Source organism: Acomys russatus, chromosome 30, assembly GCF_903995435.1.
Source record: "Acomys russatus chromosome 30, mAcoRus1.1, whole genome shotgun sequence".
Lineage (NCBI taxonomy): Eukaryota > Metazoa > Chordata > Mammalia > Rodentia > Muridae > Acomys > Acomys russatus.
The window spans coordinates 16,572,583-16,588,277 of NC_067166.1; the positions used below are offsets into that span (position 1 = coordinate 16,572,583).

General features: G+C 46.0%; 1 protein-coding gene across 1 annotated transcript; it reads right to left on the reverse strand.

The window, feature by feature from the left end:
- Positions 1-356: 356 nt before the first annotated feature.
- Positions 357-12,505, reverse strand: Crhbp (corticotropin releasing hormone binding protein). The gene is made up of 7 exons (XM_051172271.1): positions 12,175-12,505; positions 11,775-11,868; positions 11,323-11,480; positions 9,637-9,847; positions 7,766-7,914; positions 4,256-4,373; positions 357-517 (listed from the first exon to the last, which is right to left on the reverse strand). The coding sequence occupies exons 1-7, from the start codon at positions 12,253-12,255 to the stop codon at positions 357-359; spliced, it is 972 nt and encodes a 323-aa protein (XP_051028228.1). The 5' UTR covers positions 12,256-12,505.
- Positions 12,506-15,695: the final 3,190 nt, after the last annotated feature.

The window sequence follows — 15,695 nt, forward strand, 5'->3', positions numbered from 1 at the left end:
TATACACAAGACTTTGACACTTCTTTCTTCTGTCATGAAACCACCCGTGCTGCCATTTTCCTCTCTGTGGTGTCTGCCTTTGCCACACAACTGTTTTTTTTTTTCTCACTTGCTGTACTCTTCCGGTTCACCAGTTCATGCTTGCAACACACCAAGACCGCCGAGCATTTCCAACAGCAACTTGTCGCCTGCTTTCTGCCATTGATAAATTACAACAAAAGGGAAGCAAAATTGGAACTCATGCGTGCATGTGTTCAAGGCTTGGAATACTGACTGGCGCGGAAGGCTTTTCGCGGGCTGCCATCCAGATCGTACACGATAGCTGTCAAGAGCTCACTCAGGTAGCAGAACGTCAATCACTGAAGATCAGCCAAACAGAATTCCGGGATGCTGTTTCCGGTCGATGTTTCTAGCTCCGATGGCTCCAGCTGCCGATACTCAAACGTCACGCGGTTAACGTGTTTCCCGCTGGAGACCATGCGCACCACAGCATTGTCACAGCTAATTTTCATCTGGGCTGTAGTTAGTTGGGGGAGCAGGGAAGTAAACGGTTTCCAACAGGTTAGGGAACATTATAATGAAAGCAGTACTGTCGGCTACGTATGTTAACCGCAGTGAAAGGGTGGGGGATGGGCACAGACGGCATCTTGCTCTCACACAGTCAAGCTAGTTTCAGTCGAAACTTCTTCTTCTTTTTTTTTTTTTTAAATATATAATTAGCCGGAGAATCATGAACTTGACCCAGCCTTTTTTCTGCACATAAGGGCACCGAAAGAAAGCTGACTACAAAGAGATAAGATGCCTCTCTGGCCTTTGGCCTTTTCTCCCACCTGCAGTGCTCAGGTGGCAAAGGGGACAAAGGTGACCAGTGAACTCTGTGCCATGCGGGGCCCTTCTCGACCACAACACTGACCTCTAGGGAGAGGGTGGAAAGTTGCAAGGACAGTTTAGGGTGAGGACAGAGTCGGGGGTGGTAAGTGGCAGTTAGTGATGAGAGGGGTTGGTTGTGCCGGCCAGACAGTGTTATTTACTATATAGTCTTAGCCTAGATAAACGGCTACGTTTTACATGTGCATGAAAACCCATTTGCACAGAGTGGGCAACCAAAATAGGCTTTTGTTCTGCTGCAGTGTTTCTCAACTGTCCTGATGCTGTGACCCTTTAATATAATTTCTCACGTTGTAGTGATGCCATAAAATTATTTCATTGCTACTTTAAACTGTAATTTTGCTACAGTTATAATATAAATGTCTAATATGTAGGATATCCGATATGTGACCTTTCCCAAGGATCCTTTGACCCCAAAAGGTTGAGAGCCACGGTTCTATTGTTTCCCAGTGCCTTTTAAAACTGCCCTGGTATGGACTAGCTTTGAACAGTCTCACTTGGCTGACATCCAATATTTTCATTATCTGTGTGGGCATCTGACACAGATTCCTCGCTTCTCCTGGCAGGTTTGCCTGAACAGTCACGTTGTTTTCGTTACAAAAATGACTTTCCATTTATTTCTCTAGCAGCCGTCTGATTCCTGACATGCGTTCTAATACTCTCTCTGCTATTTTAATTTTCTCAGTCTTCCCCCCTCATATTTTGTATCTACAGGGTATTTCTTAATTTTGAGACACGCTACCACTGTCACTGTGTCGCTGTGTCACAGGTGCCTCCCAGACACATCCCTGGAGGCACGAATGATACAAAACAGCACAATAATGTTATTAAGGCTAAAGGTCTATTTGAAAACGTGATGTTTTAACCCTGACTTTTTTTTTTAATACAAACTTGAGGAAAAACCTAGCTTACCTTCTGCATAGAGAGCCACATTTATTTTCTTTAGATAATCCAGGAGGCTGTTTATCTTTCTGGTGTTACACTGAACATATCTTATCTCCTTTAGTTGATGTGAATACTATTTGTCTTGACATAATTTCTAACAAAATTCAATTGAAAATGGCCAGGTCTCTAATAGATCTGTGATTTTGGACTAAGCTTAGAGCACATGGAAACAGGGAGGATGAAAGAGGGGAACAAAGCTAGATATGGGCCTGGAGAGATGGCTCAGAGGTTAAGAGCACTGTCTGCTTTTCCAAAGGTCCTGAGTTCAATTCCCAGCAACCACATGGTGACTCACAACCATCTATAATGAGATTTGATGCCCTCTTCTGGCCTGCAGGCAAACACTGTGTATGTAATAAATTAATATGCCGGATACATAGCTCAGTGGTGAGGCCCTGAGTATGGTCCCTAAGGAAAAAAAAAAAATGGAGCCGAGCGGTGGTGGCACATGGCTTTGATCCCAGCACTCGGGAGGCAGAGGCAGGTGGATCGCTGTGAGTTCGAGGCCAGCCTGGTCTACAAAGTGAGTCCAGGACAGCCAAGGCTACACAGAGAAACCCTGTCTCAAAAAACCAAAAGAAAAGAAAAAAGAAGAAGAAGAAGAAGAAGAAGAAGAAGAAGAAGAAGAAGAAGAAGAAGAAGAAGAAATGTTTAGAAGTAAGAAAGAAACCTAAACAATTCAAAATTAACCAAAAAGGTATATACTCCAGGCTTTAAATCCCTTAACATTAGATTCAGTAATGTTTATAATTTATACAAAGGAGGAGTTTTTGGCCCAGGTCCTATAATTCAAGCAGAAGTAGTATGGTCCCAAAGCATTCCTCACATTCATGTCTTATTGCTTCCCTCAAGTACACATCCCGAAAGGTGTCCAAAGGCTGAGGCAGGAAGACAAAGGAGCCAACGCCAGCCTGGCCTGTGTAGTGAGACCCTGTCTCAAAAACCAGAAATATCCTCTCAGCCTCAGGGAAGATAACTAGGAAACAATCTTTGCCTCAGTGAGATAGGTTGACTTAGTCCAGTCTCACAGCCATTTCTACACCGTAAACCTGAAGACGGGGCAGGACACAGCAGACCTTCCTGTCTGTGAGCATGATTTTGGTTTTTCTATGTATAGCTTTGGACGCGTGTTATAGACCAGGCTGGCCTCGAACTCACAGAGATCTGCCTGCCTCCACGTCTCTCCCGGGTGCTGGGATTCAGATGCACGCCACCACACCTGCCCAGACAGAGCTGTTTGGTTTACTGGGGGCTCAGCATTATCTCAGAGAAAGAAAATACTGGTGACATAGCTGATCAGAACTGCAGTCTGCTTTGCAAGTTCATTACCCAGCTGGGGAAGGGAGTCTGTAGGGGTGGAAGAGGCGGGGGCTCTGTCGGGAACGGTCTGGTGCAGTTTGGCATTGGTGTTCTTTGCCTTTGGTTTTAGTTTGTCTCTTTCCAGATTACCAACCATTCCTGTCACGTGGAGTACAGGTGCAAGGACGCCTTTTATAGAGTTGTTCTGTGTAATCTTCCCCCACCACGCATACAATGATTAGTTTGATCGTGAGGTCAGTAGTTCGGACCCCAGTCCTCATACACCTTAGCTTGAGCACAGAGGCATCATCCTCTTTGGTACCCGGCAAGGCAGAGCTGGCCCCATTTGGCAGCTGCATCCTAAAGCAGCTTTTTATCAATGATGACCACTTGGAGGCTTCAGAGTTGCCTCTGGGTGCAATGGCCTTTGAGAGGCTAGTATAGCTGTAGAAGTTGGGGGAATTCAGGGCCTCAGAGATATTCTAGAAGTCTTACTTGCTCTGCTGTATATGTGGCCATAAGTAATCCAACATACATATTGCATACACAAATAGATACATCTATATATACCTGCATATACAGCTGACACATATGAGTATGCAATCCTACACAGGAAGGTAAAGATAGCTTGTTTTTTTTTTTTAATAGTTTTTTTTTAATAGTTTTTTTTTATAGTTTTTTTTTTAAGGTTAGTTATTATTTCATTATTCTACTGTTACTGATCACTAATAGTTTTACTACTTGAACTGTCAGTCAACAAACAAATTAGTCTTCCAAGGATAAAAGCAGAGATCTTCCCTAAAGTGGAGAAACATTCTTTTTTTTTTTTTTTTTTGAGACAGGGTTTCTCTGTGTAGCCTTGGCTGAAACACTGTCTTTTAAATTTTTTCTTAAATACACATTCTAGCTGTTCCATGGGTTTCTCTCTTGATTCCTGACACTCAGGTAATAAGTTCTGGCCCTATACATAGGCTCTAAAGTAAAATTCTCATATTGGCTCCACAAATAAAATTGGGTTTTTTTTTTTTGGTAGAATTTATCTTCCTGTATATGAAAAGTTGAAAGTTACTTAAGAAAGTAACCCAGACAAGCCATATAAATGACAACTGAAGGACTGTCTCACCAGGGCCATGAAAGGGGTAGCACAGGTCTGCTAAAGGCATCATCTTGGATGGGTCCAATCCAGTTCCTCCCAGCAGCTCCACAAAGTCGCCAGTTCCGCCACAGCCAGCCACAGGTTTCTAAGAGAATATAGCAGCCGACAAAGCAAGATGCAGGTAAACCAATTATATAGGTCAAACTGAGCCCAGGACGGATTGGGGAAAATATCCTTGTTAGCTTTCAGCTTGTGCCTGTGCCTTGACTTGGCCGGCAGAGACTCGGGAAATTGTTTAAGGTGAATACAAAACAAAACAAAAGAACCAAGACCTCTCAAGAGTCAGTTTTCTAAGTTAGTCAGTTCGTTGTGCTTAAATGTATGTGTGCTTTTTAAGGGCTAGCTTTAATGGCTGTAAAAATGAAACAGGAATTTGTAAGCTCAGAATAAGATGTAGGAAGGCAGAACCTGGGAGTACTTGGACACACGGCGAGTCACTGGGCTATCTCAAAGCACACAGAGCGAACAAAGCCTGATCACCTGCATTTTATAATTATACTATAATTTGTATATTAAAATTCTATGTTCTCCCTCAGCTTACTTCCTTTCCTCTTGCTAATAACGGAATATTTCTGTTCTCAGAACATGTCTCTTCCACAAATAAGGATTTAGATTACTCATGGGTATATTTTAAAAAGAATAGAAATGTGATTTGGGACTAAAGTTAGCCAAACTTACCATTTACTCTTTCCTTTCAATGAAAACATTATTTTCACGTTACTCAAAAGAAGAAGTCATTGTAAGGCTCCGATACCATCACTTCCTGCTTCCCAAATCCTCCCTCCGCACATCTCAGGCACAGTGATTTCTGTGCCTCACTCAACACACAGAAAGGATGCATTCTCAGTCTCAAATGATGCACTTGGGCCCTGTTTCACACGCTCCTATTTGCCCTGGATTCATGCCGATCCTCCCAAGTGTTGGGGTTCGAGGAGTGAGCTGCAAATGGGTATTACATTCTTAAGGAAGTTTTAAATCCTGGCTCCATGTTTTCATTTTCCGCCGTCTCCCGTCACCCGTGTAGCTAGGTTTGCCTGTGACCCTGTTATTCATTGACCTAGTGGTATGTGGCAGGTATCCAGAAGTTAACCAGCCAAACCCTGACACATAGGAGCCAAAATTTAAAACTGAGGTCTTTAAACACCCACCCACGCAGGTGCACACATAGCAGACATTGAGAAGAACGCTGGAATGTGATGGGAACTTCAATTAAGGCATTGAATAATGACAACTATTCAGCCAAGGGAGGGAGACAACGGGGGCTGCTTATATTTAAAGAACCTACTACGTGCATGTCTGTATGCCTAGGTACTTCAAACATAACTTCATTCATTACATGATGAAATAAAGATTTAATTAGGCCCACTGTGCACAAGTTTGTGAACCGGGAGTCAAATAAACTATTTAGGAGTGAAAGAACGTAATTGCCTCTCCCACGAGTAGATAGACGGAAATTTCCACTTGGTGAGCAATGACAGCTTTCTCCTTTTTGTAATCCTCTCAGGTTTTCTGGTAAACAGTGGCGGAAAGTGAGCTGAATGGGGACCTCTCTGGGGTTCTGGGCCTCAGTGGCAACTCCTGTACATCTTTGTTGACGTTTTAAGCTCTCCTCATCTCTTGCTAGATTTACCACCCTGTGCCAAAGGCTCACTGCAGCTTGTTGAATGGGAAGCCAAGTCCCATTACTCACTATGAAGTTGAAGTCTTATCCCCCAGCACACAAGAGAGCTGAAGGGCTTAATGAAAGGATCTTGAGTGGTTCCCTAGCAGCAACCAAGACCTCTCTCACAGGGGCCATGAATAAGGCAGCGTGTCTCCAGCCCCTTTACCAGGTGGTAGCGAGCTTGACCTTCAGACAGCACACATAAGGTCATTTCCCACCTGACCTGGACCCCAACAGCCTTCCCAGTACACCTGCTGCTCACAGCCATCTTCTGGTGGACAGCACGCTCTGGCACTGCCCATCTTCCTTTCTACCTTGCTTCTTCCTGTTTCTAGGGTCTGGTAAGCCTGTTTCTGCCTGAGTAGCGCCGGTCCCTCTGCTCCTCCTTCTAATCTAGTGCTCTAGTCAAACCAAGCATTTTCTCAAGTTTCCTTCCCTGACCACATTGTCTCGGGCAGTTCTCTCTGTCTATCAAACCACCGGATTGCATTTTTTAAAAATTTATTTTGTACAAACTTACCATGATTTGAAATCTGTAATAATTTTATCTGTGTCATTCGCCTAAGAAAATAGGCTCCCTGTGAACAGGATCTGCCTTCTTCACTGCTTATTTTTAGAATCTAGAATAGTCCCTTGTACAAAGGAATTTATCATCATCATCATCACCTTTTTTTTTGGGCAGTACTAGTAAAGGGAAGATCAAGGTATGTAATCCAGGCCAGCCTGGCACAAGAAGTTGTCTTATCTCAGTCTCCCAGAGCTGAGATTACAAGTATAAGCCACCATACCCAGCTCTCAAAACCCAGGCCTCAAAACATAGAATTTTAAAGGAACTGATGCCTAGAACACAGTAGATGCTAACATGTTAAGGAGAATATCAACATCATTCTTAGAGCTTGAACAACCTAAAACACAGATCTCCTAATATGTTAACATGCCTCCCACCAACTAGCTTGTACATGAAGAATGGCAGGCCATGCGGCCGTGCAAACGCCCTGGGTTGGACCCAAAGCACTCAGGCATTCTCATCAAAGGACCACTTCTGAGGAGGGAGAGACACATGAGTCAGGGGGCTAGAGGTCATTGACTATAAATTATTTTCCTCGGTCCCATTTCTTATTTAGTTTTCAAAAAAATCTATATGCCTCTGATGCCACCAAATGCATGTGTTATCTTAACTTAGGCCTGTGAACAAGGAAAAGGAAATGAGGGTAACTCACAGAGAAGTCACTGTCTGTGCAAATAGATGCAGTCAAGCCAGCATTCATTTTTAAGTCACGCACGGAAGCTGATAAGAAAGCTGGTTGGTAGGAATTTCACAGCTAATTTTTTTAGGCAAAATGTCATATAGCATGCTCTTGGAAACTTGACTGCTTCTTGCGATATCAAAATCCAATTTTATATTTTATGCCACCGTTAGCATTCTTTCATAGAGGGGTGCTGTCAATGAAACGGACTTCCTTCTACCAAAAGAAAATTCCAGTAATCAGGAAGGCAGCTGCGTCGATGACTCACAGGAGGCTCGGTGCAGAGAGGATTTTTGTAAAAGAGGAAAGTACAAGAGTGTCCAATTGTAATTATATACTGCAGCTTTACCAACTGAAAAGCATTTCCTATGTCACAAGAGAAACAGTAGAGCAGTCAGGATAGGCACCTGAGCGTTTGCCTGCAGCGTGACTGAAACAGATGTGGAGGAAGCCGGGGCAGCACTAGGGAGGCCACGCTGCGTCAGCTTCCTGACACAAGGTGTGCTCCACCTCTGAAAAAAAGCCAGTGGCCTTACCAAATGGCCAAGGAACAAGCGAGCCACTGACCTTTAACTGAAGGCCGTTTGCGTGGCCCAGGGTGAGGTCAGAGATCTTGATTACCACCGGGTAAATGATGGAGAAGCTGCAGTTTTGGTGCTGGCGTGGAACCACCAGAGTGAACCTTCCACTCGGGGTTTGGGAGATGACATTGCAAGCTTTAGGAGGAAAAAGAAATTGCAATTACATTATTTGGAGTGCTGTGTATATATATACATATATATAACACACACATATATATGTAAATATATATACGTGTGTGTGTGTGTGTGTGTGTGTGTGTGTGTGTGTGTGTGTGTGTGTGTGTATATATATGAAACCTTTATTCTAGATTTCAGTTCATGACCTAGTAGCTATGTCCAACCTGGGGCCCACTCATCGTCACATGTGCTCCAGGATAGTTATGAATGGTGTCAAACATTTTTGTAGGTTAAACAACATCCAAAGGCTGGACCTCCCTGGCTAGGTTTCCTGCCCAGCAGGGGAACAGAACTCAATGACATGTGAATATTGTGAATACGGGGGAGGGGAGGGGGGGGTTGCCCACCTTTGTCTCTGGTTTCTAATAGTCCTAAGGTAGAAATGCTTTACCAGGCAAACCACAAACCTGAGAGCAATCCTAGGCACGTCTGTGGAGTTGGGTCTAGGTCCGATTGGGAGAACGAACAAGGCTCAGCCTTGAAGCTAGAACCTAATCCCATGCTAAATCCTCACCCACAGACTTTGGAGCCACAGTGTTAATTTTCCATGAGTAATTTTGTTCTAAAGATTTCATGAGAGTGACAAAAGAAGGTGAGAACAAAATAGAGAACGGTTTTACACCTAGTGCAGATTTGCTGGGTATTAAGTAATGTGAAATGGTCAATTTTAAAATCTTGGTAGTCTCAAGGTTTTCTGTTTTTTTTTTTTTTTTTTTTACTTCCAGTCCAAACTTAAAACCAAATTCTTTTTCTATCTAAGAAACTGAGACATGGGATTTGCCTTTCTGCTGACCTACCTCCTTATATTTTTACTTATACTTAATGTCATAATGAAGGGAAATTCCTTGACAATTCTAAAGATATCTTTTGATTCCTTTTGAGCAAACGCGGGGGGCGGGGGACATATGCTCTCCTGTCACTCTACTTCTCAGCTTTTCAGTGTTTCTCTCTCTCTCTCTCTCTCTCTCTCTCTCTCTCTCTCTCTCTCTCTCTCTCTCTCTCCTTCCACCCTCCTCTCCCTCCCTTCTTCTCTCACTAGTGCTGGAGTTTGAACCCAAGTTTTGTGTATCCTCACACAAGCGGTTTGCCGCTTGACTGTATCTCTAGCTCCCAGCTTTTTCCCTTAATGAGGAAATAAGCCGATGTATGAGCTCAGTTTGCTCAAAACCACCCTCTTCCAGCTGTAGCTCTATCGTGGGTTTCTCTATCAGAAATGAACTGATTACGGTCATGGCTTTGAGGGAGAAGATAACAGAAGGAGGCACAAAGGCACTCCGGTTCACTCCTCTCCTTAGGGCACCGTGTCCGCCCGCCTGTCTCAGAAGCATGGCATTTTAGTCTTTGTTTATGAAGCTCTGGCACCAAATTATCCTTCAGGCTTATCCTGCAGCTGTGGGATGGCTTTGGAGATTAAAGTTGGTTACTGAACCCATTGTAATGCCTTGAGAGGGCAGAACAAGGCTTTGGAGGAAAAATAGAAGTGTATGTAGTATATGCTAGCGTGTTACCTAGCCTGGGAAATTAAACAAAAACAAAAACAAAAAAACTGTGGTTTAATTTTTATAACAACAAATAAAGAGTCCACAGCATTCCTTGGTTTCAGTCTGTGAGGTGATACCATCTTTACAAAGTAGGGGTGACCACCTCCCACTGTCCTGTCTTTTGCTTGAGTTTACTTACGGAAGAGGTTGGGCTCTCTCTCTATGGTCAGTGTGAATCCATTTCCGGGTTCATAGATCCGGAAGAAGACCATGGCCACATTCTGGGAAGACCTGATGCTCCTTCTAGTAAGACCGTTCTCACAGAAATCTGTGTACCGCTTCGCCATGGGTAGAGGGTGATCCTGAGAACTTGGGAAGTGCTCCCCTTTGAGGATCCAACCATCAAATACCTTCAAATAACAACAACAACAACAATAATATACAGACTGAAACGGTCACTTTCACCAGCTCCTGAACCAGACTTTGCCAAGAAGAAAGGGCAAAGCTACCCGGCAACGAGTCTTCAGTTGTAGGTGAGGAACTCACAGCCCCTACTCACAGCCTGCCTGCTTTTCATTAGTGTATATTTAGACCCTATGCATATTAGTTGCAAGTAATATTACTGATTAATATTTTTCTGCATAAGCCTTCAAAGTTGCTAAGTTAAAACATCTTCTCATACTTTATCACCTAGTTTGGTAAAAGGAAATTAATTACACACGACACTGATTTTTCTTCTGTCTTTTCCACATTTAGATGAACTCTGTTGGAGTACTGTTTGGATTTCATTTGACTTCAGTTTCTATTTTCCTCTTATCAGAGAAATGTGAATAGCAACATATCTCAAAGAATAAGCAACACCAACAACGGATCTGGATATGATGGAGGGTGTTTGTAATAATCCCAGGACCTCGGTGGCTGAGGGTGAGCATCATAGTTTGCAGCTAACCTGGGGTATAAGGGGTGATTGTATCAAAATGAGAGAGTGAAGGAGGACGAGTGAGGGGGGAGAGAAGGTTGGAGCATCAGGCTTCTTTGGCAGCGGTTCACTCTTCACATTAAAGAAAAAAGTCACTTCAAGTTATTATTACTTTTTATATATTTATAAATGCCACAGTCAGGTGGTGCTGGCTAGTAAACCTTGTAAGATTTCCTCTATGCTTTGCTTCCTGGGACAAAGGGTCAAAGTCAACTTGACACTGCTCTCAAAATATCACCGCAGGCCTCCATTTTAATGAGTCCATCACAGCAAAATTGGCAACAACGGGCTTGCAAATTATTTCTAGCGAGCTTGTCAGGGTCCCAAATGGCTCTACTTTGGCGGTCTTAAGCCTAATTGTTTTCTTGGGGCAGTAGGGCTCCACGCAGCCTCCCTCAGCTGACCTGCGCGGCTGTGGAGACTGAAGCAGGGACGCTGTGGGGGCTGGGTAACTCATGCTAATCTCAAATTATACCTGCTTTCAGCATCCCTCCCCCAACCAGTGCCTTACTACTCCATCAGCCTGGCTCTGAAGAGTCTCTACGCTCCAGGAAGAGCGAGATGGGTCCACAACTCAGGGAGCAAAAGGAGAATTCGTCTATTTTAGCGGTAGACTTCTGCCATGTTTTGTCTGCCCCAGATTACATTACAGCGTCTCACACTGCCAGTTCAAGTGCTAGGAAGTTCCCAGGAGTTGGGGAGAGCACGGAAGATAAATTAAACCACCGGCGTCCAGGGGCGCTAGACCTGCAGTAAATGGGGCGAGCCCCTTCCTTGGAATCCGACCTCCTGGGCTCCCTAGGTGCGCTTCTGCGACTCAGGCACTTATTGGTTCAGAGTTGTCCCCCATGTGGCCACGCTTAGGGGCGCTCGGGCTGAGACTGCGTGGAGTGGGGACCCCCTCACCTTCAGAAATTCCCCACCCTGGCAGTCGATGGAGACCAAATCGTAGTGGATAGTGATGAACTCCTCCGGTTCCGCGATGAAGAAAGCGGCGCAGTGCAGCTGCGGTCGATCGGCGGTGAAGGTGAACTGGCCAGAGAGGCTCAGCATGTCCAGGCACCCTAGTAGAGAGCATGGAGCCCGGGGTCTCCAGCTGCCTAAGGAAGCTGTTCACAACACTCCCCATTCTCCGGCTCTGCAGCGCGCCCCAAACTGGAGCCCCCGGCTAAGGCAGCGCTGGGGTCCCTAGCTTTGGTTTGGAAAGAGCCTTTTCGGTTGCCACAACCCGGAGGTCCCAGCGAGCCCCGCCCCCTTCCCTAGGCTGGAGATCCTGCAAACCTGTGTCCTAGGTGCGGAGCTCCAGCCTCCCGCCTCCCAGGCGCCCCCCACACCGGAGCAGGACAGCCCCAACTCACTCAGAGCCCGGCGGTACGGCTGCTCCTCTGCCAGGTCCCTCTTCAGATTGGCGCTGAAGAGCAGGAAAGGGTCGTAGTCCAAGGCTTCTTGCATCTGGCAGGGAAAGTGGATTCGGTCCGGCAAAGTTCAGAGGGAACGAAAGAAAATGAACCAAGAGGAAGACAGCTTCGTGGAAGCTCAGAGAAGCCAAGAGGGGCGTGGGGGAAGTCCATGTCTCCCTAGTCTAGAGAAAGAATCTTAGACACTCTCCATCAGTGTACCCAGGCCAGAGAAAGGTAGGCAGTTAGGATGCCCAGAGGCAAGGAAAAAGTCTAGGTAAATCAAGGGGAAAAGGGTGCCTGCTGTCGGTTGCTGAATACTCACGGTAAACGTGTTAAGAATCAAGGAAGGATGGCTCACCTCAAGGTACCGGCTCTCTCCCCTTAGGGCTGTCAGGAGGAGCAGAATGAAGTGACATTGGAGTTTGAAGTTCGGTGGCATGCTGGCCTTGTCTCTGCAGCTGGTGCGCTCCCTCGCTCGGCTGCAGAGATCTTAGCCGCTCCTTCCCACACCTTCGCCCACGCTGAGAGCTCGAGGCTGCTGGGGTCCCTTCACTGGGTCTCTTTTATAGAGCAGTGGAGAGAGGGGAGGCTCTCTGCCCCTTAACTGATCGGGAGCTTAGTTACCATGGGTTACCCTGCCTCGGTGACAAAATACGTGGCAATGACGAGGGTCCAGCTCTCAGCCTGTCCCGGGATTATTCACCAAGAATGACTTCAATCACTAGAACCTGTGGCTGACCTGAACATACAGGAGAAAGAATGAGACAGAGGCAGTCCGAGGGAAGGCGTTTTACTTGGGCTGTCAAGCATTATATTACACTCATATTATATGTATTCAGGGAAATTGTAATTTAAAAAAAAAAGTGACAAAGTTATACAATTGCGTGAAGTATCCAGACACATACGACCTCATCATGGGGCCCAGTCATATAACTGTGCATGGGATCCTCATGGGAACGGCCAGGGAGCAGTATCAGTGCAACTATCACGTGCCCCCTTAAGAAACATGAGGTGCCTCCAGCTTCAAAGCGTTCACAGAGCCTGGTTTTACAAAATACTGCAGAAATTGAAGTCCACACCTTTTCCAAACCCAGTTTATTTGAGGTTCTTTAATGCTTACACCTCCCTTCCAACCCACCTACTCTAGATAGGAGAGAAAAGAGGTTAATGGGAACAGGAGAAGCAGACCTTTTTGGACCCAGTTCCTAAGAGTGATTCCCCTGGTGTTGTCAGCAGGATTTCAGCAGGCCAGCAATTTCACCAAAGTTGCTGCTGGAACCTGGAGCGGCAGCAGGACCTGGAGCCCCGAAATGTTCTCTGGAGTGGTTCTCTCTAGGAGTATCTCGAAGGGGAGCAATGAACAGCCAAACAATACCAAGACCCAAAAAGCCCACCTCCTGGTTTGGGATTAATATTTATATATAATGGTATATGATTATATAGAATAAAGCATATATTTATATATGTGTGTGTGTGTATATATATATATATATATTAAGATGTATTTCAGCTGGCAAAAACCAAGCCCCCGCATGAGGTGGTTCATCTTCTAATGGATGAACATCACCTGTTCTCTCACAAGTCTGTTCCCCATCCCACACTTGGGATCAAAACAAAAACATGTTTATAGCCACTATACTATTCCTTGTCTTACTCCAGTCCCTTTTCTAATCAGCATTCCCTTCATGAGAAGTAAGAGTTTACAGATGTCTGGGTGCTAGCTAGGTTGTTCCCTGACCCGTATGTTTCACTGTGTACACACTCCTGGACAGTTCTCAGTGGCCAGGGCTTTAGCCCCACTGGAATTGCTGAACAAAGCACATCACTCCACCCTGTGCTTCCAAACACCTGGGTCTCTTGGATTCACTGGTGGGGAAAAACCGCTGAAGTTTCCCCAACTGATGCACAGGTCCAGTTGAGTGATGGTGGTGGTGGTGGTGGTGATGGTGGTGGTGGTGGTGGTGGTGGTGGGTGGTGGTGGTGGTGGTGGTGATGGTGGTGGTGATGGTGGTGGTGGTGGTGGTGGTGGTGGGTGGTGGTGGTGGTGGGTGGTGGTGATGGTGGTGGTGATGGTGGTGGTGGTGGTGATGGTGGTGGTGGTGGTGGTGGTGGTGGGTGGTGGTGGTGGTGGTGGGTGGTGGGTGGTGGTGGTGGTGGGTGGTGGTGGGTGGTGGTGGGTGGTGGTGATGGTGGTGGTGGTGGTGGTGGTGGTGGTGATGGTGATGGTGGTGGGTGGTGGGTGGTGGTGGTGATGGTGGTGGTGGTGGGTGGTGGGTGGTGGTGGTGGTGGTGATGGTGGTGGTGGTGGTGGTGGTGGGTGGTGGGTAGTGGTGGTGGTGGGTGGTGGGTGGTGGTGGGTGGTGGTGGGTGGTGGTGGTGGTGGGTGGTGGGTGGTGGTGGTGGTGATGGGTGGTGGTGATGGTGGTGGTGGTGGTGGTGGTAGTAAGGATCCAGACAGGAGTTACAGATAAGCTTACCTTTGCCAAATGGCAGAAGATCATGGCTTCTGCTTTCTGTCCAGAGCTATGGACAATGCAGAGAGTCCCCTTTAGTCTTCCTATGCCTAAGCAACAGGTGGCAAGTGCTGCTAGAAGCAGAACTCAAGACCACAATGGAAAGCTTTAATGGCAGAAAAAGGGTTACATCTGTGGTTTTTAAACTACTTAAAAGTAACAGGAAACTCCTCATGATATTGGAACTTTTGATGTTTTCACATTTGAGACAACACTGAGCTCTGTGGGGGTTGTGCTGCAGGATTTTCAGCAGGAGGTCTTCCCATCCCAGTCTGTAAACTGTACTTAGACCAGACAACAGAGCAGAAAGGGCACACACAAGCACTGGCCACCATGCTCTCCTCTCCATCCTCCACACAAATTAGGTATCTGAATTTCAAATAGGGACCCAGAACCTTGAGAGAAAGGACGGAAGACGAAAGTGAATAGTTTAGCAGCACCTGCCTGCCTTAAAGTCATCAGGCTCCTTCAGGACCATCTCCCATCCCATTGTTCCCACGTAGAGATTTTCAGGCACATTCACCCTGCATACCGTGACCTACCCTACTCTCCCATTATGTGGACCAGGCCTTGGCTTTGCCTAGGGTTCACCCCAACACTGACATCCAGCACAACGCTGTCCTTTTTTCCACTTTGGGGGACTTGACACCTGTGTCATCTCAGCTTCAAGTTACTCATTAATATCATCAAGACAATATTGTTCTCTGACCCGCCGACCCCTTCGAGTACACTCCCACCCCCCCACCCCCCCGCCTTTCCCCTACCCCCCACCTCCACCAGCACATTGACAATGATATCATCTGCATGCTTGCACAAAATAATAAATAGATAAATAGGCTTGGGTTTTTTTTAGGTTTTTAAAGAAACAAAGATAGAGCTAGTCATAGTGGAACATACCTGTAATCCCAGCGCTCAAGAGCTGCAGAGGCAGAAATAGGGAAGACTGTGAGCTCCAGGCCAGCTTGGTTGCATAGTGAGAACTTGTCTCAAAAAAAAAAGGGGGGGGGAGGGAAGGAGAAAAGAAAAAGACTGTGGAATAAAACTTACCACAGTTAGCCAAAACCAATAAGCCTGTTTCCACTTGCTTTCCCAGTGTCTTGTTGTTTGACTTGGCTGCCATTTATTTTCTTGTAGTGAGACAATGACATGAGCTGACCTCTCCAGCTGAGGTCTAGAGCTTACCCATCCTGCAGATCGGGGACTTGTGTAGATGCACAGTTCCACCCACCACTCCACCTCTGGCAACCTAACCCTAACCCTCTACCTTGTGCCATCAAAAGGTGGCTATTTTAGATACTTCATAGAAGCAGAATCCTCAGTACTCAAGAAGGCCGGGATCCTAGAGCTACCAACCACCATGGGACAC